General features: G+C 47.5%; 8 protein-coding genes across 8 annotated transcripts, besides 4 other annotated features; 2 read left to right on the top strand and 6 right to left on the bottom strand.

Moving 5' to 3' along the window:
* Positions 1–468: 468 nt before the first annotated feature.
* TSTA_058650 (3-hydroxyacyl-CoA dehydrogenase, putative) lies at positions 469–2,434 on the top strand (the record flags this gene model as incomplete). The annotated part of the gene is made up of 3 exons (XM_002487442.1): positions 469–553; positions 618–1,265; positions 1,332–2,434. 3 exons carry the CDS (start codon positions 469–471, stop codon positions 2,432–2,434), a joined length of 1,836 nt encoding a protein of 611 aa, XP_002487487.1.
* A 516-nt stretch (positions 2,435–2,950) lies between these two features.
* Positions 2,951–5,717, top strand: TSTA_058660 (C6 transcription factor, putative; the record flags this gene model as incomplete). Its single annotated transcript, XM_002487443.1, has 7 exons — positions 2,951–3,120; positions 3,179–3,477; positions 3,534–3,844; positions 3,908–3,988; positions 4,037–4,644; positions 4,700–4,882; positions 4,981–5,717. 7 exons carry the CDS (start codon positions 2,951–2,953, stop codon positions 5,489–5,491), a joined length of 2,163 nt encoding a protein of 720 aa, XP_002487488.1. The 3' UTR covers positions 5,492–5,717.
* A 218-nt stretch (positions 5,718–5,935) lies between these two features.
* On the bottom strand, positions 5,936–8,278 carry TSTA_058670 (cell wall glucanase (Scw11), putative). The gene is made up of 2 exons (XM_002487444.1): positions 7,931–8,278; positions 5,936–7,842 (listed from the first exon to the last, which is right to left on the bottom strand). The coding sequence occupies exons 1-2, from the start codon at positions 8,109–8,111 to the stop codon at positions 6,260–6,262; spliced, it is 1,764 nt and encodes a 587-aa protein (XP_002487489.1). The 5' UTR covers positions 8,112–8,278; the 3' UTR covers positions 5,936–6,259.
* Positions 7,106–7,278: a microsatellite.
* A 4-nt stretch (positions 8,279–8,282) lies between the features above and the next one.
* Positions 8,283–8,309: a microsatellite.
* A 1,779-nt stretch (positions 8,310–10,088) lies between these two features.
* On the bottom strand, positions 10,089–11,276 carry TSTA_058680 (uncharacterized protein). The gene is made up of 2 exons (XM_002487445.1): positions 10,513–11,276; positions 10,089–10,454 (listed from the first exon to the last, which is right to left on the bottom strand). The coding sequence occupies exons 1-2, from the start codon at positions 10,752–10,754 to the stop codon at positions 10,439–10,441; spliced, it is 258 nt and encodes an 85-aa protein (XP_002487490.1). The 5' UTR covers positions 10,755–11,276; the 3' UTR covers positions 10,089–10,438.
* Positions 11,277–12,009: 733 nt separating this feature from the next.
* On the bottom strand, positions 12,010–12,429 carry TSTA_058690 (uncharacterized protein; the record flags this gene model as incomplete). The annotated part of the gene is made up of 2 exons (XM_002487446.1): positions 12,010–12,272; positions 12,306–12,429. The coding sequence occupies 2 exons, from the start codon at positions 12,427–12,429 to the stop codon at positions 12,010–12,012; spliced, it is 387 nt and encodes a 128-aa protein (XP_002487491.1).
* Positions 12,430–13,348: 919 nt separating this feature from the next.
* Positions 13,349–15,521, bottom strand: TSTA_058700 (MFS quinate transporter QutD). Its single transcript, XM_002487447.1, has 8 exons — positions 15,290–15,521; positions 15,066–15,223; positions 14,911–15,015; positions 14,226–14,861; positions 13,940–14,162; positions 13,787–13,888; positions 13,569–13,733; positions 13,349–13,483 (listed from the first exon to the last, which is right to left on the bottom strand). Exons 1-8 carry the CDS (start codon positions 15,388–15,390, stop codon positions 13,375–13,377), a joined length of 1,599 nt encoding a protein of 532 aa, XP_002487492.1. The 5' UTR covers positions 15,391–15,521; the 3' UTR covers positions 13,349–13,374.
* Positions 15,522–16,249: 728 nt separating this feature from the next.
* On the bottom strand, positions 16,250–18,036 carry TSTA_058710 (acetyl-coA hydrolase Ach1, putative; the record flags this gene model as incomplete). Its single annotated transcript, XM_002487448.1, has 3 exons — positions 16,250–17,544; positions 17,596–17,836; positions 17,894–18,036. The coding sequence occupies 3 exons, from the start codon at positions 18,034–18,036 to the stop codon at positions 16,354–16,356; spliced, it is 1,575 nt and encodes a 524-aa protein (XP_002487493.1). The 3' UTR covers positions 16,250–16,353.
* A 279-nt stretch (positions 18,037–18,315) lies between these two features.
* Positions 18,316–18,360: a microsatellite.
* An 809-nt stretch (positions 18,361–19,169) lies between these two features.
* Positions 19,170–24,820, bottom strand: TSTA_058720 (transcription factor (Sin3), putative; the record flags this gene model as incomplete). Its single annotated transcript, XM_002487449.1, has 8 exons — positions 19,170–20,234; positions 20,283–22,355; positions 22,405–22,887; positions 22,937–23,627; positions 23,677–23,777; positions 23,871–24,553; positions 24,631–24,695; positions 24,789–24,820. 8 exons carry the CDS (start codon positions 24,818–24,820, stop codon positions 19,554–19,556), a joined length of 4,809 nt encoding a protein of 1,602 aa, XP_002487494.1. The 3' UTR covers positions 19,170–19,553.
* Positions 24,226–24,250: a microsatellite.
* Positions 24,821–24,971: the final 151 nt, after the last annotated feature.

A 24,971-nucleotide genomic window follows, 5' to 3' on the forward strand; every position in this document is an offset into this window, starting at 1 on the left:
CACCGTTGAGATCCTGAAAAGCCACAAAATAACCTCATTTGAGACACGTCTGTCGATCATACTCAGGTACGTATGTTCGCTTCGAGCAATATAAAATAATCCCTCCGAGGTGTGGAACCAGATCCCGAGAATGCTTATCTCTACCGTCGACGCTGTCACAGCTGTGGGATCTTTAATCTCTCACTCGGCCACTCGCTGTATATCGGCTCGGTCGGGTTCGGAAGTTCCTAAGTATCCAGAAGTTTCATAGATATGGCTGGATTATCAATCCTGTGTTGGTTCCATATGCCAATGCGGGTCAGATTCTATGAGTATACCTGTATATAATAACTGTGGCAGTACGGATCTGCTGCATTCCACACTCGTTATACTCTCCATTTCCCTCCACAACTGTTTTCCGGTACTTGCTATTATCAAATTTGGTTGAACTAAGAACTTCTTCATCGCTACCTGATACCTTCTACCAACATGACGAGTCTTTGGCAACCACCCAAAGATTATCGAAACCGCCCTGTTGTTGTTCTGGGAGCAGGTGTTCTCGGACGTCGTATTGGTAAGCAATCCCTCCCTAACCAGAACTCCTTCGTGGTATGCATTGCTAAAACATTGCTATCCAGCCTGCATCTGGGCATCAGCAGGATATAACGTCCGAGTCCGAGATCCTAGCGCCGAACAACGTGAAGCATGCGCTGCCTACGTGCACGAAAACGTAGCCTTGTACGGAGACAACATTGCCAATAAGGTCAATAGCACTTATGGAGGAATTGAAACCTTTGAAGATTTGAAGGAGGCCGTTATTAATGCGTGGCTCGTCATCGAGGCCGTTCCCGAAAGAATCCAGATCAAAATCGACACCTTTGAATCATTAGAGAGCCTCGCACCCGCCGACTGCATCCTCGCTTCTAATTCTTCATCGTACAAATCATCTGAAATGTTGACCAAGGTGTCTGACGCAACAAAAGCCCGTGTTTTGAACATGCATTACTACATGCCCCCTCAAATCATGGTTGTTGAATTGATGACCAGTGGGTTCACTGAGAAGCCCATCTTCCAATTCATGGTTGATCGTTCTAAGGAAGCCGGCACCAACCCCTACGTTGCCCGAAAGGAGTCTACCGGATTTATCTTCAACCGGCTCTGGGCAGCAGTGAAGCGAGAAGTTTTAACCATTCTCTCTGAAGAGGTTTCAGTTCCCGAAGAAATTGACTCGATATGGTATGAGATGTTCATTAAGGGAAAGTTTCAACCTTGCAAGGGCATGGATAGTACGTGGCCACATTCTTCTCGACAATTCGGCTGGATAGGAATTGCTAACTGTTACCGTGTTCTAGGTGTCGGTCTTGACACTGTTGCTTTCATCGAAAATCACTACATCGCTGAGCGCGGTCTGTCTTCCGAGAAAACAGTCGACTATCTGCAAAAGAATTACCTTGATCAAGGCAAATTGGGCAATAAGTCTGCCAAGGGTGGTCTTTATCCCCCCGCTCAAACAAATGGCAATAGCACTGCCGCTGCAGAGTCAAAGATATATGTCCTAGATATTGGCTTGTCTGCGAGGAACCCCAGTGCCACAGCAGGTGAAATTCTCCGAGTCTCGCCTAGTGGGCAATTGGAGAAAGTTGTTCTCGCTGGTCAGGCTTACCCTGATGGAATCACCGTGGATCCCGTCAGCAAGCGCATGTTCTGGACAACCATGGGTGTTCCCGGAAAACCAGACGGAGCTGTGTACTCTGCCAATCTAGATGGCACCGACATCCAGACTGTTATCTCTCCGGGTGCCGTCAATACTCCTAAGCAAATCGCTCTTGACCAGGAAGCCAAAAAAATCTACGTCTCTGACCGCGAAGGTCTCCGTGTTGTTCGGTGCAGTCTCGATGGCTCTGACTTCGAAGTATTGATTCAAAACGGTGATTCTACCAAGGCGGAAGACCGCCAAGATCTCATGAAATGGTGTGTCGGTATGGCTGTCGTCCCCAGTCTTGGAAAGTTCTTCTGGACACAGAAAGGCATATCCAAGGGCAACAAAGGTGTCATCTACTCCGCAAATATTACCACCCCCGCAAACAAATCAGCCTCTGACCGAGACGATATTCAACGTGTCCGAGACAACCTCCCCGAGCCTATTGACTTGGAGTTTGACGAGAAGACTAGCACTCTGTACTGGACTGACCGTGGTGAGCTCCCATGGGGAAATTCATTGAACAGCGTCAAACTTGACGCAGCTGGTCTCGCTGTCCCAAGCTCGTCCCGGGGATATGAAATTCTCTCTCGCAATCTAAACGAGGCTATTGGCCTGACGCTAGATACCAAAAACAACACCATCTACATCACAGATTTGGGTGGCAACATCTATAAATCCGATCTCGACGGAAAGAATAGGGTGAAAATCTATAGTAACGAGGAAAGGGCATTCACTGGAATCACTGTTGCTTAACTGGGATGCATAGGCGGTACTGCTAGCAGGTCATTTTTTAGATATAGAAACTCAACGTATAGATTATTATAGAATGTTTTCCTTTTTCTCTTTTCCAACTATTATTACTAAGCGAATAGACCCAAATGCTATATAACCACTAGTTATTACGGCGGTTAAAGGTCAAGAATCATTATTACATTATTAAGTTACAAGGATGGCGAAGGAGGCAATTTAGGGCTCATAAAGGCATGTGATTAGCGCACTAGTGCCGGTTATGGTTAGTAGCTCCGAGGACCGAGTATCATAAATATCATCCACGTCCCTCAACCATTCAAGCGTCAGATATTATTCACACCATTAGAACAAATGCATTTTACAGACTACAGAAATTCGCAACTCTTCTTCTTGCCCGTTTGAATGCCGTCATGCTCAGCTCAGCAACATACTACCCATGATCGGCATATATAGATTTCTTATATCGTTGGCGTTCCGACCTCGGGATTCCCGGAATTATAAGAAGAGATCCTAAGAAGAATGTCAACCAACTCCGGTTCAACGCCACGACGTCGACATCGCTCAGCTTTTGCGTGTCAGTTATGTCGCCAACGGAAAGTACGATGTAGTCTTTCAGTTACTGGTGTTCCTTGCGCTGGATGTGCGCAGGACCGGCAGCAATGTATCGTCGACCCAAAGAGACGCGACATGTTAGTCAATTCTCAAATCATTACTCACAATCGCGACTCAGTATCTGACTATCTACAGTATTCCTTTAAATCGCGCGCAAGTGGCTCAAAATTCTCGTCAGAGCCCCTCTGCTCAGCGCGAATCTGCTCCCAACGGCAACGACATTGTCAAGACATCTTCGCCCGCGGCTTTTGGTCGCACAGAAGACACAATTATTTCTCAGCAAACCCAAATCCCATCTCCATGGAACTCTCAAACTAGCGAGAAAGGGTCACTCTCAAGGGATGATGTTTTGGAAGAAGAGCGTCATGGGCTTGAGATAGCCGATGCGGCTCTAGGACAACCACAGCGGGTTGGCCAGAGGCCCTTTTACACCGGTAACACGAAATTAATATCCCGAAATCACAAATTTACAAAAACTAATTGAATAAAGGACACGGCCTCGGTCCAACATCTGCATTGGATATCTGCCGACCCGAAAAGTCACTATCAAGACACCTCCTCCTCCCATCTGGCGTCTCGACTACAGTGTCAGATGAGGATCGGCAGTATCTCCGACAGAAAAAAGTGTACAACTTACCAGGGCAGGAAACCTGTAACAGTCTTGTGCGTGCCTACTTCCACCATGTGCATCCTATCATACCGGTTATTGAGGCGGATGTTCTATTGAATTATCACACCGCGGGCCGATTGCACGAGTATAACCTATTGCTTCTGTGGTGTGTATTTTTTGTTGCGACGAATGTAAGCTTACCTTTCATATGCGAAATTCTCAGCGATGATGCTAAAGTTAACCAAAAACTTCAGTTTGTCTCACCAGAAATCTACGAATTGGAAGGGTATGCATCTCGAAAAGAGATGAAAGCTGCTATGTACTCCCGCGCAAACGTGAGTATCTGTATATTCAAGTATTATTACACTACTAATTGAAACCAGTGCATGTACAACAACGGAGGTGAAAGAGACCAAATCGTTCTTCTCCAAGCCTCCTTGTTAATGGGATTCTGGCATTCAGAAGTCGACGAACATACACAACCATGGTACTGGACAGGCATTGCAGTCAGCCTCTGCCAGATGCTGGGCTTACATCGAGACCCGGACTCGTCCAAGTACAATTCTTTCATTTCAGATCGACAGCGCCATCTGTGGCGTCGTCTTTGGTGGACCTGCTTCTCCCGAGATCGCTGGTTGAGCCTGACGTTGGGTAGACCCTTGCGGATTGATCTTAAGGACTGTGATGTGCCGATGCCAACCCCGGATGATCTGCTTAGTGACGTTGAGCACATTCCTCAGTTTACGTCCTCGTCTTACCTGCCCAGTAATCTACCACGGTTGGCCAATTATTGGATTACATATGTCGAGTTGAGTAGGCTGCTAGGCGCAGTCCTAATCATGAACTATCAGACTCAAAGACCAACGCCGACATTGTCGCAGGTGGAAGACCTCGAAGCGGAGATCATGAGCTGCAAGCTGCCAAATCAATACGAACCCGGTCTGACTCGGACAGCACTTTTCTATTGCTATCATCTAGATCTACACTATCAGTAAGACCCTATCTATATACACATTCATAATCAACCATACTGACTCGTCGTCTAGGGCGCTTCTAATCACATTCTACCGCCCCTTCGGAACCGCAATCCCAGAAGGTCTCGACCCTTTATTCCAAGAAAACTGGAATTACCGCATGTCCCTCCGAGCTGATGCAGCCGCCTCTCGAACAAACTTCATCATTGAATCCATCGCACAGGACGGTCTGCTCGAATTCGCAGGACCAATGACGTGAGCACACCCTACCCCCCTCCCCCCCTTTCCTCTAAACAAAATAAATATATCACAACAAGAACATTCTTAACTAAAAAAAAGCAACCTCATACCAGACCCCCTCTGCTAGTCCCAGCAATGCAAATGCATCTCCTCCGCTGCAAGAATGCTGGTCCCCTCCCACGACGTCTCCGACTCAACAAATTATATACCTGCATGATCGTTCTAGGCGAACTCCAAAGGACATATACAGTAGCCTCAATATACCGCGCAATCTTCGCAAAAGCGATACATCAGATATTCCCAAATTTCACTACGAGTACGCTTTTGGCTAGGTCTATTGGTGATTTTACTGCCGATTTTGATGATGGTGGTGGTGGCGGTACCGCCGGTGGCGATGGGGGTACAGAAATGACAGATGCGCCTAATCCTACTGCTACTGCTACTGCCAATGCGGCTGGCGCTGGCGCTACGACCACGATTCCCATGGGCGAAGAATTAGAATTCAATACCGAGACGGCCGATGAGTTTATAAATATGCTCATGGATGATGAGGCTTCTATTTTCCATTTTTGGGATATGAATCAGACGATTGAGAATTTTCCTTATACTGGTGGCGTTGTTTAATATTTTACATTGTCCATCTTTTTTGTCCCGATTTATTCTGTTGATTTATTGGTGTTTCTATTTGATAGAGGGATGATGGGTTTGATAGATGGATGGATCGGATAGATGGGATGGAGCTGCTATTATTAGGTATTGGTCTATTTTCCCTTTATTTTATTTTCATCTTAGACAAGAGACAATACTTCCAAGGTTGATGAACAAAATCAGACGACCATTCTTTAGCTTTAGTTGAGCTCTCGCGATTCCCTACCCTGGATACCCTGGTACGACTGCTAAGTTTATTATTATCATGAAAACAAAACCTACCTAGCAAATCCTCTTGGAACTTGGGTATTTAGATATCTAGGTAACTTCCAGCTTCGATTATATCCACAGATATAACCTCAGAAGAGAATTCCCAGGACCGTTACGAAACAACTCAATTACATCGACTTCTCATAATTTCTGTAAACATCATTGCATGCTAGACTCAATAACTCTTCCTACGGATCAACACAATATATAAACGTACACAAGAAACTTCACGTCGAGAAGCAGATGAGAAAAAAAAAAAACAATCACACAAAGTATATTACCAGGAACGAATCGAAAAGAGCTTAATCCAAGGAGAGAGTTATTTTAAATGACAATAAAGAAAAAATATTTCAAGTGCAAAAGAAAACGCCATCCTGCTGAATCGAGCAAAAGTAAATCCCATCCAGCCTTGACATTTTCATTTCAACTGTTATATATATGAATGGGATGACTTGGAACTGATGTTTTCAGCATCTACTCAGCGTTGGAGAGAATGTCGCTGATACCCCAGAACTGCTCAACGCCGAAAGAACCAGGGTTCTTCCAGTGGTCGTTCTTGTAAGAGAACTGAGCGGCAATGGATCCAATGGACTTGCGGATTCCATCCATGGCAGCCTTTTGTTCAGCAGCACCAGGGATGGCCTTGCCGTTGCTGTCACCAGCATTGGGCCAGCCAGACTCGCTAACAAAGACTTGGTCGTTATTGCAAATACCCTTGAGGATCTCAACCTCGCTAGCGACGAAGTCACCAGCGGTTTCAGCAGCAACATCACTGTTGAAGAAAGCCTGGAGGTTGGCAGAGGCGAAGTCGACAACACTGCAGAGAGTGGAGCCAGAGCTCTGCCAGACGTTGAGGGGCTCGGCGACGGTGAATTGACCAGAGTAGCCGGCGGCCTTGATAGTCTCTTTGGCGGAAGAAACGAAACCAGCGAGATCAGAGGCAGAGCAGAATCCGTCACTTAGAGCTTCGTTGTCGAGAGAGATGAACTCGACACCATCCCAGCCGTTGGACTTACCCCAGTTAACAATGTCGCTAACCTGGCTGTGGCCGGAGCTGACGCCGCTGCCGTCAATGTAGACACCGAGGATGACCTTTAGACCCAATCCAATGGCCTGGGAGGCGACAGTCTCCAATTGGTTGCAGTCAGTGGAGTACATGCGGATGGCATAGAAACCGTTTGCCTGGATGTTCTTCAGTTCGGGCAGGACCTGATCGGCGCTCATGCAAGCACCAGTGTCGTGGGTGTAACCAGTGTATGTGACAGCATACTGATCATGCTGACCCAAGCCGCAGCCACTTGAGGGGGTTGAGGTGTGGGAAGGAGCAGGAGCAGAGGTAGAAGTAGAGGAGGGAGAAACAGGTGCGGGAGCGACAGAAGTGGAGGTAGATGCGACAGGAGCAGGAGCAGGAGCGACAGAAGTGGAGGTAGATGCGACAGGAGCAGGAGCAGGAGCAGCAGTGGTGGTGGGAGCGGCTGGGGCAGGAGCAGGAGTGGAAGTGGATGAAGTAGCGAATGGGCAGACGTAAGTGTAGGAAGTGGAGACAACGGTCACGGTCTGCTCAGGCTGAGTGTAGGTGCCCGGGGTGACAGTGGCAGGAGTTGGGTAGACAATCACAGTGCTGGCTGGAACGGTGGTGGTGATGGGAGCAATGGTGTAAGTACCAGCGCTGGGGCAGACATAGGTGGTGGTCTGGATAACGCTGGTGAAGGTGCTGCCAACGGGGCTGACAGTAGCGTAGGGGCAGACGACGGTGGTCGAGGTCTCGACAACAGTGGTAACACCACCAACGGTGTGGGTACCGCTGGGGACGACAGTGGTGGTTGCCTCAGGAACAACAGTCGAGGAGGTAACAGTGACGGTGGTTCCTGGGATAGTATAAGTACCAGGAGTAGGGAAAACAGTCACTGAGGCTGTTGGGAGAGGAACGACAGGGGTTGAGGTCGATGCCTGGACAGTCACAGTGCTGTAGCTGGTCGACTGCAGAGTGGTGGTGCTGGTTGAGGTGGTAGTTGGTTCAGGAGCCGCTGGGGTAGAGCTCTCGGTGACTTGGACGACTGTTTCTGTCAGTTCTCCGATCTTGAGTGGTACGAGATATTTCTCCACAAATCTCTCGTCATCTTTTACAAGGCTGATGGAACTCACGAGTAGGAGCACCCCAGTAGGTGACAACGCTGGTGTAGCAGCCGCAAGTCTCGTCACCAGCACCACCAGCAGCAGCACCTCCACGGCGGTGAAGAGCAGCATGCTCATGGCGGTGGTGGTGATCATGGGCCATGGCCGATCCCATAAGGGCTGCCGCGGCGGTCCAGAAAGCGGCCTTCATCTTCGATACCGGATATGTGTACGCTCAACAGCTTGCAAATTGACAGAACAGATCGATATTCTCGTGCTTTGAAATAATCTTCCCTTGTCGTAAGGAGTGCCCGCTGAACGAGTGAAGCGGTGGTCAAACGATGAGTCGTGATGCTCGTCAAGAGTCAAGGTGTGGGTAGGAAAGAGAAGAAAAGAGAGAGAAGAGAAGGAGGAACAACAGCGAGTAAAGAGGGAAAAGGAAAGGAGCGGCCTGAGGCATTGAGTGGGAACAGCCAAAGGCGCCGAGTCTGGCTTTCAGGGGCTGGCGGCCACTCGTTTTGCCCCGTTTGGGGAACCCCAATTTCGCGGCGGACGGAGATTCGCCCATTGTCCCTGCGTGGCTGATTTAGGCTCGTATTGTTTACTAGCAGATACTATGCAAACACCGCCAACCATTGATGGTTCTCCTTTGTTCGTACGGGATATTACGCCCAAGTTACCGCTTAATCAGACTGGCGCTTTGCTCAGGCACCGGACAGTCCTAATTGGCTGTGACTTGGCTTTTGTCTTAAATGTAAGTAGTTCCCCTGTCTGGAGTAGCGCTACCAGATAATGGCAGATATCAAGGCATGCCAATAACCAAGTTACCCCAAGCATATCCTCTGTATTCAGTATTCAGCAGAATATACTGATACAGCATTTCGGTCGGGCTGGATGTTGTGTGCTGGCTCAGTTAGTAATCAGCCTGCACGAATCAGCGTCTGCGGAGAAGCGAGCAGCCGCTGTGCTGATTGGCTGATTGGCTGAGTTGACTGCCAATAAAGGAAGGAGTTGGCCAAGAAAAGCAAAAGGAGACTGCCGAGGCTGTCTATTATTGGGTGGAGTTGTCTAAAGAACTCCACCCTGCGTGCTGTTCCTGACGCTAAACCATATTAGGACACAGCTAATTTCCTCACCTCATTTCCGCCTCTTCCCTTCTCCCTGACAGCACGCCACGTACAACACTGTCGACTCCGATCGAGACCTTGCTATGATCGGACAACTCACGATAACTGTCATACATCAATCGATCCTTTGATATCTCCCTCGCAATTGTACAACTCTCAGTTACAGGGGTCAATAGAACACATGCGCCACCGCCGATCCCCCCGCGCAACCAATCCTGTCCTTTACAGAGTCCGACTCGGCTAGTTCAAGGCTGTACGTACATTCAACTACAATGAGTTCAATCTCCTTGATCGATTGGAAATGGACCCTCGCTTCTCTAGATTTCTATCCACCCCGTTAGTACCGAATAGTATGGTGTACGTACATGGGAAAATACAGTGCCAAGAACATAGAATCTCAGTCAGCCGCCATCACCGCCGAACTGAAACATGAAACGAGTGGAGGTCAGCCGCAAAGTTAGAGGTTTCTCAGCGGGTGTAAAGACACGGTGTGACGCATATGGGGTACCAAAAAGACATCAGGTTTCGAAGACTGAACGTGCTGGTATTGTGTTTGGAACTCAAGATCTTGACATGAGAGGATTGACAGTCTCGGCAGATTAACAGTTCTCGACCGGTCGTACGCAATGGTCAACGATGATCCTAATTTAATGATCAAGGCCAGACTCGTCCGTTGAGTCCAGAAGTTGGAGATCTCTGAAAATCGTCTGTGCTGGTCTAGTGCATGCCAGTTTGCTGCTAAAGAGCTTGTTTGCTGGTGTCTTTGCCTTGATGAACCAGACAATCGATCATGTCAGTGCAACAGATGACTATTTTTATCGGTTGATCTCTTTTCAATCATTGAATGACTCGTACATGGTGCCGATAGCATCCTAGGGAGTTTCTAGATATCCTGATTAGGCCAGAATTGATGCTATTTTGCAACGATACCGTGACGGATATGCACCCGCTGCATCTTTGGGTTGGCAGAGAGTTATTCGTTCGGTCATCATTGATGCCTTGTCTGACACGAGGCACTGTTTCAAAGGATGCTCGTGTCTTGTTGACATCCAAGATGAATGTCAATCAACTGATATGAATTCGTAGGCATGGACATATCACAAACAACAACTTCAGTATCCAGGTTGGGTTCATATCACTCCCCGTTGTTACACTACTTGCGAGAGTCGACAACAGAACATGTACGACACGGTTCCAACATTGGATATACGGAATAATAACCATTGAAGAAAAGTGAAATGACATTGTGCAATAGCTATGCACGCCTGAACACCAACGATAACGCCCAGCAGAATACAAACATGGCAAACAGCCTATATACAGTTCAATAGCCCGTCACTCGAGCTCTTCCGTCTTTCATCTTCTGATATCCCAATCCAACTTTCCGGGATCATATCCACCTCGATCGATTTCACTTCGAAAAGAATCTATGCCAATCAGTCTTTATTCGACCCCAGGGGGGAAAAGAAAAGGAGAGAAACATACCCACTAAACCACCCAAACAACGAACCATTATTCCCATGCACATCCTCATCAACAACATGTCTATTGGCCCAACCACCATCAACATTATAATGTTTCATATCCTGTAGACCCGAAAACAGTCCACGACCAGCGGCATTGCGGCGTGTGCTTTGTGTTGGTGGTGTTGAGCGAACCCAGTAGTTCATGCCGGGGTTGGCCATTGATTGGGTTGGATCGTAGTTTTTGTGGTCGTTTGATGGCATTGTGTTGGTAGGTCTTTGAGCGCAGTTGAGGTTGAGGTATGAGAGGAGATGAGACTTGGTATGTACTCGCAGTGTTTAATGCTTGTTTGATTGTGTGTTGTGTCTAGATAAATACCGAATGGCCTCGTCCTCAGGCACCTTTTATATCTATCTACTCAAGCCCCAGCCCTATGCCTCGAACCATCTTGAAATGAATACATCACACCACCCCGGGGTTATACAACAGTCTTCCCGTCTCTCGAGTCCGACAAACACATCTTCGGGCCATGATCATTCGATATCAACCACTAACAAGAAAAGAAAACAAAAGGAAAGACAACGGAAAACTTCGGAGCGCCCCGATAGAGTGGAAGTCATATGAATACCTTCAAAATTTGATCTTTCGGGTATAATATGACGTTGTTAGGCACGTAGAGTCGAAAATATACGATAATTCTCTGGTGGTGTTATATGTGATTGTTTCGGCGCCGAGGGTGTGCCAGTGGTAAGTTTTCTTTTCTCGCGGGGAGATCCGATGAACCTCTTCTACACACCATGTACATTTTTCGCATTGGATGAGGCTAAAACATTCCCGGCCGTTCGGGTTTCATTGTCTGACAAACTTATCATGCTCTGCTATACATGTGTATCGATGTGGGTGGAATTAATGTGCTCCTTGGGGCATGCCAGAGCAGCTGAAAAGGTCGATGAGCTAATCGCACACGGAAGTCATGTGATTTATCGAATATCAACATCAACTGAGTTTTCTTCTAATCGCGGAATTCTTCTTTGTCTCGTTTGTTCGAATTGACTGCAGTATTTGGTGTATATCGCTGAAGTCGTCGGTTCGCAATACGTCCACGATCGAAGTGTGCACTATTGATGAGATGGTACCGAATGTGCCATTCAACGATGAGATTACATTGACTTTATTGATGGATTCTTGGGTGAACTGCTGACTGGAACAGTTGCTGGATATGCATTTCTATTCTAACATACTGCTATGGAAGAAGTACGCTGTAGATACACGAGACATTGGTATATCCAACATTACTAGCTGGGAAGAATAGCCAGCCTCATGCTCATATGTCTCGCATTTCTTACCTAGGTCGATACTGTACGTGAACAACGTGCTCGACACACGAACATACGCCCGAGACATCTTTCGAGATTGAATCATCGATGGCATTACATAGATGCCGAAAGACAGCATATACATATACGACATTCCTATACACAAAATAGCACCCAAAACTGGGATCCTCCCCGAACCAAATCAAGAATATCTCACCATCCCAACCGTTCCCCCTTTCAAATCAACCTCATCCACTCCCCTTTCCTCAGGCACAACACTATAAAACTCCCTCCCTCTCCCATCCCCTCCTCCTTGCGAACCAGAAACATCTTCCAACCCATATCCCTGCGCTTCTCTCGTTGGCAGACGACCACCCCTCCTCCTGCAGAAGAACGACCCAACCCCCGACGACCCCGGATCTTCGCCTCGTCCTTGCGCGCGGCGACGCGAGAGGTAACATTGACCTATACATGCTGCGCCTGTTATTATGAGGATACCGAGGATGATTATGGCGATGATAATGCCGATGGGAGCGCTGCGGGGAGACGGAGTCGTCGGCTGAGGGTGATTTGTGACTTCGGTTGTGACAGTGGTTGTGACAGTGGTCGTAGTTGTGGCCATTTTGCGTCGTTGCTGCTGAGTTTTGTTCGTATCTGGGTTGTTCGAAGGGTTCAATCGCTTTCAAAGAACGGATATGCGGCCATCAATATTCATCTCTTCACACCATAAACACAGAAATATAAATCCACTCACTGCATCCTTTCAAAATCGTATACTCATAACACATCACTTATCCCTAAAATTCATATGTAGGAAACTTTCATATCCATCACGCGGGGAAATAAACCATGGCGTGGCTCTGACCTCCTCTACCACATAGGGGTCTCCCCTAAATAGTAGTGCATAAATAAAGCTTAGCGACCTACTCCAATCAGGTTAAAGAATGCACATTGAAACTTGAAAGCAAGCATTGCGACCCAATCCAAAGGACTAGAAGCAGCCTCATAGCGCTACACAGACAGCTGATACTTTTAATTGGTTGGTTAGAAGATTGTTACCGTTGCAGGCTAGGGTTGATGTGGATTAGGGCTGGGGTTGGGGTTTTATTGGTGGGTATTTCATATATTTTTGAATCAGAGAATGGCCAGTGTGATAACGAAGGAAGGCCGCTCCATACTTCCACTAATATCAGTTTGAATGATTTTAATATGGAATTGAACAGTATCCAATTTGTTAATCCTAAATTGCATTAATGTATAGGACGGGAGGTGCCTTCATCTCTAGATCGAACTCACTCCTGATATATTCGCCTGGGCCCTGAGAGACTTCCTGCTCGTTCTAGCCAGTTTCTTTACTGTAGAATCATTTAGATGCTTGTGGTCAATTGACACTTGGAAACACAGGCCGGACGAAATGACAGCAGGTTCACTGGATTTGGTATACAATTCTCCATGGCTACATAGTTATACATCCCAGCCTCCATGGATCTCATTCCCATTCTCATAGTACACAGCGTCCCTCATTTGGACGTCGGGAGTGCCCTAATTGTTTCAACAAAAAGTCATATTACACCTCCTCATAATGCTGATTAGTCGAACCCTTCCTATCCTCCACAACCTCCGTCAACCCCTTAGCTTGTGCCAATGTCCCACGTCCTTGTTCATGCAAATAACCACTAGAAACATAATTAGTCACTTCCCAACTCATAACCACACGAAATAAAGGGAAGGGAAGGGAAAAAAAAAAAAAAGAAAACTCACAAAATCTCATCCATCTGCTCAGTCGTAAGACCCTTCGTTTCCGGAAGACAGAAAAACGACCAAATAGTAGCAAGAAGCATCCAAGAAGCAAAGAAGAACCATGTTCCATAACCAAATGAGGTGAAAATGTAGGGGAGGGATTTTGTGATTGTGAATTGAGTTGCCCTACACATATATTAGTATACAGCCGTGTCTAGAAGCGAGGAAGGAGGACGAACCATTGAACAAGAGAGGCCCATGTTCCGGACACATTTCGCAAAGCACCAGGGAAGATTTCGGCCGATACGATCCAGGGGATACCGTTGAGACCGAAAGACCAGCTGTAGTAATAGTGAGTATGCAATCAATCAGTTTAGGGCCTGGAGCCGTACAATATAGCGTAAATCATGATGAATCCAATAGCAGCTCTGCCGCCGGCAGCAGTAGATGAAGATAGTTGTTCACCGGCCGCGAGAGTAGCGGCGGGATCCCCAATCTTGACGTATGCGCCGACAACCCAGAGGCAAAGCGAGCATGCAATGGAAGACACGATGACGGGGTTTCGGCGTCCGAGAGTATCGATGAAGAAGATGTAGAAGATGATTGACGCGACGGCTATCAGCAGTTAGCCTATACCCCATCTTCAGATATTTCGTGTCGCAAGAAGAAGGAACAAACCTTTAACCAAACCATAAATACCAGTATACAAAGACACCTCCGTAATCCCCAACGAGGTAAACAATGTAGGCGAATAATAATTAATAGCAGCCGCACCAGACATATTCTGCAACGCAAAAGCGCAAAAAACAAGCAACACACGATTCCGCATACCCTTGCGCATCATCTCGTTTATGGCACCGCGGAAAAACGCCCATTGACCTGATCCGTACCTCGCAGAGATTGCCTCCTCTTCTTCAAGTCTGGTACGAATCATGGCAACTTCTTCCTGAATGTATTGATGATCAACGGGTAATCGTCTCAGCTCTTCCAAAACTCTAAACGCTTCCTCCGTTCTGCCTTTACGCATCAACCACAACGGCGTTTCGTGGAGGAAACACCCTCCAACAAGTAGGATACCAGCAGGGATCAATTGGCATGCCATGGGAATCCGCCAAGTAATAGATTTAGTTTGATCCATGTTCTGATTAATGCCGTAATTGATCCAGAATCCCACGACGGATCCAACTTGGTATGCAATCTCAAAGAATCCGGTTAGAATACCACGGATAGAAGGGATGGATAATTCGGCGATGTAGCTGGGGACACCGGAGGTGATGCCGCCGCATCCTAGGCCGGTTAGGACTCGTCCTGCATCTGTAAATAATAAGTACTCCGATTTTGATAAGAGGAGAGGGTGTCTTACAGATCATCCCAAGTTGACCAGTTGTAGCAGTCATGAGTATAGCTCCAATCGTAAAGACAAGAACACTGATCTGAAGGGCCCATTTACGACCAACTCGTTCAGTGACTATATCTGTCAGTTACTATCCAAATAATCCTCAAGGATCTGAGACGTACTAAGAAACGAAAACAACGACCCAAAAAACGCCCCCGCCTGAAACGCAGAGGTGATGTTGCTAGAAGTACTATTGGCCGTTTTGGGATTGATTCCAAAATCATGCTTGAAGCTTTTCCGTGCAATTGTTGTGCCAACGAAGGCTGAGTCGTATCCAAATCTGCACACATCCATAAATTAGCATTAATTCCTTCTCAAAAATTTTTGGGGGAAGGTGTTCATGTACAGCAATGATCCGGTAGCTATAACAATCGCCTCAGAGTAGAGGCGAAAGTTATACACCTCCTTTGGCGTAGGCCGGTCTTCTACCGCGCGGAATCCACCCATTTCGAGAGATCTAGTATGCAATGGGAACTGAGAGTATAAAGTGGGCTATCGGAAATGACACACATTGAGACCTGAGAAGGATGAGTCCTTTTTATATATATATTAGTTCATTTAAGAGACTCTTCTTCCCCGTGGAGAGGCCGGTATGGGGTACACATAAAAACGCGGGGAAAAGACCGAAAGGAAGAGAAAACTTCCGAATCCGGTAAATAGCCGACCTACGGCCCAAACGGGGTTATACGCGAGGGAAAAACGAAAACACCAGGTTATTCCGACCTTTTAAGTTCTTGAGGGTAGATTTACTTGATTATAATTTTCGGTTCAGACTTATTGGCCATGCAATTTATGGACGTTGATTGCCTCACGACTGTGCCTTGGTCTTTCAATCAGGTGTATACGTCGGCTAGTATCTCAGTAGGGTAAGGACTTGTTCATATCAGATTCTAGGTAGAGTTCGTCTAGAACCAATTCATACAAGCAACTTGGAAGATCTCTATGCTGGACCTTGGGTCATTCCAAGGCTGTAGTCGTTTCTTGTCTGATTCATGCCCTGATCGTGTCGTGTCATTTGTAGTAGGTACTCTTTCTGGGTGCATCGCTCAAGGTCGCTATGTATTTCCTCCTAACCAGACAACAATACTGCGCGCGTCCCGAGTCCTGCTCTCGACCACCCTGGCTGCCCGTGATGATAACGCTCTTGAGCCGAAAAGCTCTATAATTGTCACCGTCCAACAGGATTCAAGAGCTTGAATGCCCCAAATACAGTTCGATGTGGTAGCGAATATGTCAAATACGTCTAGACCTCGTCTGCACAGCTGACGGTACGCTTATCGAGACTACTGTCACGTGCTAAAAGGGTACTACATCAATCAAATGTATTACTCTTCTATCCAAATTTGATCATACAATACAAAATTGCCTCTAACCTAATAATCACCAGACAGGCAGGTCAATCAGACAAATCTAGTCCCAAGACTTGATCTTCATAGTCCCATTCTCCGCCAAATTCTTGTGCATATTAAATGCCTTGAACAGCATATGCGGCTCATGACCCATACCCTTCTTCAAGCACTCAAACTCCGCACGATCAAAGTAATCCTGCAAGATGGGCTTGTAGTCTGGATGAGAGCACTTGTCGATAATAACGCGGGCGCGCTCACGAGGCGAGAGACCGCGGACGTCGGCGAGACCTTGTTCAGTGACTACGACGTCGAGGTCGTGTTCTGTCTGATCGACGTGGGTGCACATGGGCACAATGCAGCTGACACCGGTGGGATCGGTTTTGGTGGGTCGTGTACTGGGGGTGTGCATAATGCTGTATTTGGCGCTGCGGAGGAAATCGGCGGAGCCGCCGAGGCCGTTTAACATGCGTGATCCCATGACGCAGGTACTGTTGGCGTGGGCGTAGATGTCCACTTCGACAGGAGTGTTCATACCGATGACGCCGAGACGGCGGATGATTTCGGGAGAGTTGGAGACTTGTTGTGAACGGAGGAGGAGTTTTGGTGAGTAGCGTTCCCATCCATCGTAGAATCGCTTGAATCCGTCTGGCGAGAAGCGAATGGAAGTTGCAGTCGCAAAGTCGAGATGGCCACTGTCAAACAGATCTAAGAACGAGTCCTGAAGCACTTCAGTCCAGACTTTCAGGTTTTTGAAGTTGGCGCCGTGGCTGAGACCGCCGATGACGGCGTTGGCGATGTTACCAATACCAGACTGGATGGGCAAAAGGTTTTCGGGAAGACGGCCGTGCTTGACTTCGTGCTGCAGGAACTCGATCAAGTTGCGCGCAATGGCACGGGAGCTTTCGTCTTCAGGGGCATTGGGCATGGTGGCATCAGGGTAATCCGATTCGACAATGGCCACGACCTTTTCCGGATCAACCGGGATATGTGGTGTGCCGATACGATCCTCGGGAGAAAGGATGAGGTATGGTTTGCGACGTGGGGGAAGGTCAGAAAGACTGATGTCGTGAAGACCTTCAAAAGAAGGAGTAGCAGTGTTGACTTCGATGATAATCTTGTCGGCCATTTGCACCAACTCAGGTGATGCGCCAACGGATGCGCCGGGAATGATTCCACCGTCCTCAGTGATAGCGGTAGCTTCGACGACAGTCACATCAAGCTTGTTATGAGGACGATCTTTCGTATACCAGCCCTATTCAGTCAGCATCTTCCGCTCGCATCCCGTATCGGAGAGACAACTAACATAGACAAGATCAGAAGGAAACATGCTAAGATGTTTATCAAAAAACTGAATATTTCCAGTATTGATTCCCTTGGCAATCTCCTTTCCGACTTGATGAGGGCTACGACGCTCGATCATGTTAAGTCTAGCCCACCGATTCTCTGTTTCGGCGCCAGATGAAGCTCCGACGAAGAGGCTGTATTTGAGTTTTCCTTGCAGGTTGTTCTTCTCGACATGGTCTGCGAGAGCAGTTGGCACTTTCCTATTAAACAAAAATTAGCTTCGCTCGTAGCAGGTACATGACAAGGGGAGAGCTCACTTTGGATATCCAACACCAGTAAATCCAGACCAGCCAATGTACGATCCATGAGGAAAGAGGTCAATCAGATCCTCTGCCTTGGCGAGTTTGTTGAGGTACGAGGGCCGGCGGACCCGGCTCTTGAGCAGAGCTGAGGCAGCCATTGCGCGAATACAGAATTCAAGGAAGAAAAAAAGAAATAGAAACAAGGAAGAAATGCGAAGAAAAGAAGCTGTCGCAATCTATCCGCACGTCTCCGGCACAAAATAGAGAGCGAGAAAGAGGGATAGACAGAAAAGAGGTGGAGGAAGAGTGGAGTGGAGATGGTAGTGGTCCGGATCGATAGGCTCTCGTCTATCTACGACGCAGTAGGTATCGAGAGGAATCTGTACGAAGGACAAGATCAATCAAGACTAACGACTGGAGTCAAGAGAGGATGTAGTGAAAAAGAAGAAGAAGAAGAAGAAAGAGAAAGAAGAGGAAGAAGATTATTATAACTTATAAGAAACACGCCTCGTATGACGGTACCGGGCAGATCCATTGGCCAATTAGAAGCTTACCTGGTGGGGTAGCTGTATTTTTTGCAGCTTCACAACATATCGCATCGTATCACATCGTTGATGATTCCATCTGATAGTTTCCGGAATGAACTGAATGTGCTCAGATAGATGATATTTATATAGCATAGTTATACCTAATGAATATACAGTTTGTCTGTCTTGGCCTCAGGCCTCCCTGACATAACCATGAAGACTTATCAGTGACGTAACCCATTCAGCAATTTTAATCCTCTACGCTTACTATAGTACAGAGCACATGTTTCATGTGGCAATCTACATATATCAGACTGAGACAGTTAAACACAAAGAAAGATCCATAAGTAGAACAAAGAAGAGAAATCTTACCCCTCACATAGCTAAGAATAGCAGCCCTCACTACTCAGTTCAATATGTAGACAAGAATACATCCCCATACCCCATCTGTATTACATACATTGTATGCACTCCGTATTCCCCAACACACCAGTTCATTACAAGTCCCACAATACCCCATAAAGCAAGAAATTCCCCAAACACACACGAAGAAGCAAAAGACCAAAAAAAGGAGTGCCCGAGAAGGCAAAAACGGGCCGAAATGTGCAGGATTCGGTTATGTCGCCGGGTAATTCGATCGGTTAGACGGAGAGCTTTATCTATTACCTTATCGATAAGATCGTACTTATCAGGCTTGGAGGGTCAAGTATGAACACTTCTATAGAACTACATACTAAGTTATATAAGGAGAAAGAAATGATTTATTGTAATGCATACACTCTCTTAATATCACAAACAAAACAGGACTAGAACAGAAAGCAAATAAACCAGATCAAATACCTATTCATTCCATTCCCTCGCCAATAAGCCAAGCCCCCTAATAAAAGAAAAAAAGAAGAGAAAAGAAAAGCACTTTCTTACTGAATTTTCGAATTGTTCCGTCCTTCCCATATGTAAGAGTTTCTCGTTTACGAATGCTGTATGTTCGTGTTGAAGTAGCACCACCCAGCGAAATGGAAAAAAAGATGAGAACGCCAGAAAAACGCCAGATCACCGCACCAAACCAGCTAAAGAAAATCAGAGAATCATAGTAATTCGATAGCACAGATGTCATATGTATCCCCAAAATAGAGAAGAATAACTAGTAACTACTCCTCCTCAGTCTTGGTTTCCGGTTCAGCGGCGTCTGGCATATCAGCATCTTCTTCATTCTCTTTTGTGTCCGTAGTAGTAGTAGTTGCCACTTCATCGGATGCAGGAGGGTTAGTAGCCTCATCCTTGGCATCTACAGCAGCCTTGCCAGTCTCCATATCAATATCCTCAGACACATTCGGATCCTTGACCCAAGCACGGAATTTCTGATTCGACGCATCGACTTCATCTTTACTCAATCCATGAGCCCAGGCAGGATTATTAATAAATTTCTCGCGGAAACGATCGCGTCGTCGCTCTTTAACGACTGCTAGTTCCTTGACGTTCTCTTCGGATTCTTCTTGACTAGAAGCTGTGGGGCGCCACCACCAGTCGTAGCTACCAGGTTCGTAGAGGATGTGGTAACTATTCGCGCAGATGCGGATGATGAGGCCGTCATGATGGACTAGGCGACGGTAGTAGCGGTTATATTCCTCGTCTTGCTCGAGTTTGGCGGGAAGGTTACGCTTAAGGAAAGGCATGCGCATTTGGGAGAATGAGACTCCTTCGGTTGGGTCGCGCATGGTGTATGCCGAGACATAGTATGACCAGCGAGCTTCTTGGCTTAGTTCTTCGTTCTCGAATGTGCTATCTTCTGCCGTGAGGAGTTGTACGAGCGCCTTTTGCGTGGTTGGATTCTGCATTCGTCAGTACCAAAGTCATCACGCATTCGATTGTAGACTTACATAAGTAACACGATAAATATCGCCATCCTTGACCATTCGCTCAACCTGTTTGCGATACTGAATCTCTTGGTTATGAGTAGTCTCATCTCTCTCCCTCTCCTTGAAGAAAAGATTCACAATATCGGCGCTGCGATCTTTCACGTCAGCATTGAAGATGGTAGCGACAAACCGAGCAATGCCACTCAGAATCTTCTCGAGATTATACAGCTGGTAGCCACTCTTGAGGTAAAACCGACGCAGCGTCTCTTCAAGATGCGATGCCTCGAGATCATTCTTAATAACCTCCTCACACATACGAACGATCTGTTGATACAGATTAGCCGTAGGGCTGGCATCGTAGAATAACTGATCAGGAGTCTTTTCCAATATTCCAAGCTCCCGAGCAGCCTTGGGCAGAAGCTGGCGACGGACATCCTCATGTGCTTGCTTTTCATTGAGTTTTATCCGAAGCAATCGGCTGTAAAGAAGCTCAAAGGAACGGAAGAAGCAGTAAACGTTCAAGTTGCTGTACAAATGATGCACCTTCTTCTCATATGACTGGTTCAGGTTGTACTCGCGCTGAAGATTAAAATTGCCCTGATTAGGATGTTCCATCCATTTCAGCTCAGTCACATCAAAGGGCTCTGTGGGGTCTGGAATCGGAGTCGATGGGACAAGGATCGCGTCAGGGGTCACATCTCGACTAGCATCTGCGACGAGAGCCCCCTTATCACTGCGACGCTCAAGAACATCACGAAGAAGGTCCAATTTCTTTGATGAAGCAGCACGGCGGCTCTGAGGAGTAGACGCGCCATCGACAGCCATACCGTCATCATCCGTCTCATCATTACTGCTCGCGACCTCATTCATGTACATATGAAATGTGTCCCGATCCATACCAAAGAAAATCGGCACAAAGTCTTTGATGAACGCCGCAACTCGCTGTGGATCATGGCCAAAACCCGTATTGCGCTCGATGTACGTGAGCAACAGCTGGGTGGCATCAATAATAACAGCAGGGTCCGAAAACTCAAACTCAAACTGATGAGCAGGAATGTGATAGCCGCTCTTGCGAAGATTTCTGCCTTCTTCATACTTCGCTTGAATTTCGTTGTGGATGTTCTTGGACGAGAACAATTTTTTATCCAAGCCCTTGTTGGTGATGGCCTGATGATCCAAACTGCGCCAGAAGCATTTCTGCATCTGTTCGCGCCAGACCTTGTCCCATTCGCGCTGACTAGCTTTCCACTCCTCACATTTTTGCTTTAGACGGTACAGCAGAACCGGCAGAACATGACATGGGCGTTCAAACATTTGTTGGATGATGACCTCGCCGCGTTGGCGGTCATACACCTTTTTGATGACTCGCTTGTAGATCGACTCGCTTTGACCACCGAGACCAGGAGGGAGTGTAAAGGCAGCACGCTCCGCTTCAGACATGACAGTAAATTGCTGAACGATAGGCTCGATGAGTTGGATAGTCCGCACGCAGGCCTCAATATGATGATCATAGTCATGACGGTCTTCTTCGATACGATGAAGCGCGTCCTCGAACTGGTTCTTGCGATGGGCCACGAAGCCAGAGTCTTCAGACTCCCATGTTGGATGAGAAGCCCACTCATCATTGAGAACACTGTAACACAACTCATCTCGACCACTACATGGCTTTTGTCGTTCGCGCTTAGGAAGCAGACGATAGCTGGGTCCAAGTGACCGACAGTGAGCAAGATTGACTAGACCAGTTTCCTGCTTTGGTTTCAAGTCGATAACGCGATCTTCTGGTTCGTCCATATGGACAAACCGTTTGAACCAAGACATCAGTTCGGGATTGGATCCGATGAAACCTGCTGCCCTCTTCACCAAAATATTGCGATCAATAAGGTCGGTGGAGTAGAGGTTGCAAAGTTTCAGAAACTCGCCAAAGGTCTGCTTGTTGCCAATGAATTTCTTGACGCGATCAAAGAAAGCGAATTCGTCACTGTTGGGCATAATGGAAAACGTTGGCGGGATTGGCTCAGGGAGAGCAGGCACCAGAGTTGGTGACACTGCAGGGCCATCAGCTGGCATCGGCTTGTTGTGGTGGGTTTTGGCCCTCTGAATAGAAGTTAGCAAAGTTTTATTTGTGGCGGATTTCTTGACTCACCTTGACCATTCCAGCAGCTTGAACACTACCTGCACGATTGGCTTGCAAATCACCCATTCTAGCAGCATCAGCAGAAGGACCTGCAACAGAAGCACCCATCGTAGCCACATTGATTGGAGCACCGCGACGCTTTTTGGTCTCTTTATTGGAGTCCTTTACATTGAATTGTCCCATGGGCGGCATCTTCACATCACGGCCAGGAAGCTGTGAGTGTGGTCCGGTAGCTGGATATGGAACGTCGCCTCGCAGATTGCTAGTAGGAGCAGCTTCATCAATGGGCGGTCGACCAACTTGTGCTTGCTGTTTGTTCTGAGACGCAGAATCAGGGAGGAATTGCTTGAAATCTTCAAGGAGATCAGGAGCAGTGTGGAAAAGCTGGGTGACTTGGGCGTAAACATCCTGGATAGGTTTTGATTCTCGCTGGTATGTTTGCAGGATCTCAAGAAATTGCTTGTAAATCTCTGGCGCGCTTGCGAACCGATTCTGCGATTCGTCAATAAATAGAAATCTTCATGAGAAGCATGTTGCTTACCTTTATTTTGTTTACATAGCTGATAGCGTGGTTGAACTCGACTGGCCCACGCTTGTTCAAATCCGCCTGAGCACCTTGAAGGACATTTGAGCCGATACCAGCCAGGTTGTTCATAGGACCAGGGCCAGTTGCGGTGCCTGTAGATCCCTGCAATAGCGATCCTCTACCGGCAGCAGCTGTGACAGCCGCGGCATTCTGCAGCTGCGCAACGCCTCGCTGTTCCTGCTGATGAAGTGCAGCCGCGGAGGCTGCAGATGCTTGCTGCTCCTGCTGGCTCTGATACTCATAGTGGTGTTCTTGAGATGGGGCCGGGCCTCCTTGCTGACCGTAAAGACCACCAATCACACGACTATTTGGAGAATATGAGCCGGCGATTCCCGGCTGAGGTGCATGCTGTGGTTGTTGCCAACTCGGCCTGGAATGGTCATAATAATCGGATCGGCCTGGTGGTGCTAGTGTTGCCGCAGATTGACCCAGTTCCTCAGAGTCGAGAGATGCTCTAGGAGGTCTGGTGGCCATAGATAGAGTATTTGTACCTGAAGGGGTCGTCACGCGAATGGCATTTGGATTATCGTCTGTTCCACATTCAATGCGATAACCAGGAGGTAGGAAAGTGTTGAACCCCTGAATCAAGGCAGGGTGTCCAGTGAATAGATTCGATACTCGCTGAATGACACCGGGTGTGTCGATTCTATATTTGTCAGTATATAATGTACAATTGTTCAAACGGAGTTCCTTACGCTTGGCTCTTGAAATCCTTCATTATATCCAAAAATCGATTATACACGTCTGGCTGCTCCACAAAGCGGACCTTGACCTGATCGAGATAGCTCAGAGCGTCCTATACATACATCATTAGTCATAAGCTCCAATAGTTAAATCACATCCATCATCACTTCTTGAAGTATGTTTCATAACGCTAGCGTGCACTCACATTTAAAATAGGCTGCTGCCCCTGTGCCAAAGCCGCGACATTCCCCGGAATCTGACCAGGCGCAGCACCATTAAACCCCAACAACTGTTGCGCCGGGGGTCCCTGAGGATGCTGCATATACGGTCTCGGACCATTATCCTGGTGCGTTGGAATCTGAGCCCCAAACAAACTCGCTGGACCACCACCACCAGATTGTAATGAACCTTGCGGCGGCGGCGGATTCCCTGCAGTAGCGGCAACAGCAGCAGCTCCACCAATACTCGAAAGTAAACCATTTGGTCCGTGAATAGAGTTCTGCACTTTCGAAGCAACCGGTTGGTGGATCGGGATTGAGCCTGTGTGGCTCTGGACGGTATGTTGCTGTTGTTGCTGTTGTTGTTCGCGCTGACGTTCCATGTGTTCCCGTTCTCGTTCGCGTTGTTCGCGCTCGCGGTGTACCATGTCTTCGTGTCGCTGTCTTTCTAGCATTTCGCGCTCGCGGGAGTCACGCTCGCGATCGCGGTTGAGTTGTGGGGAAGGGTGTTGCATGGCCTGGCCGATGCCGGGCAGGGAGTGGCCGCCGCCATGTGAAGGTTGCGGATGTTGGCCGTATGGAGATGGTTGATGTGATCCGCCTGGGCCTTGTGCTAGGTCTGCTAGGCCAGGGAGAGAGTGTCCTGATGATTGACCAGGGTGGTATGATCCTAACCAGTTATCGATCAGCCACCTCTGACAATTTTCTGCCATTGTATACAATATCTCGGAAGAAGAAGGGACTTACCACCTGGTGGTGGAAGAACAGGACCGGCTTGCTGCGAAGACGAATTCTGCTGGGACGGGTTTTGCCTGTTGAGAAGCTGAACGTTAGAACATGAACCAAGTATTAGGAAAAAAAAAAAAACAAAACAAAAACAGAGGAGGGGAGGAGAATAAACATACCCATAAGATCCCAAAGGACGAGATGGATCCATATTCGAATGTGAGGGCGGTCCTCCTGCCGAAGAGTGCCAACCGTCGTTCCCAGAGGGATTCATACTATCATGAGAGAAGAAAATTCAACAAACAACCGGAAGACCCAGCAGGTCACAGAAAACTCGAGAGTGCCTTGTATGCCCTCTGACA

Source organism: Talaromyces stipitatus, genomic scaffold (genome assembly GCF_000003125.1).
Source record: "Talaromyces stipitatus ATCC 10500 scf_1105507295487 genomic scaffold, whole genome shotgun sequence".
NCBI lineage: Eukaryota > Fungi > Ascomycota > Eurotiomycetes > Eurotiales > Trichocomaceae > Talaromyces > Talaromyces stipitatus.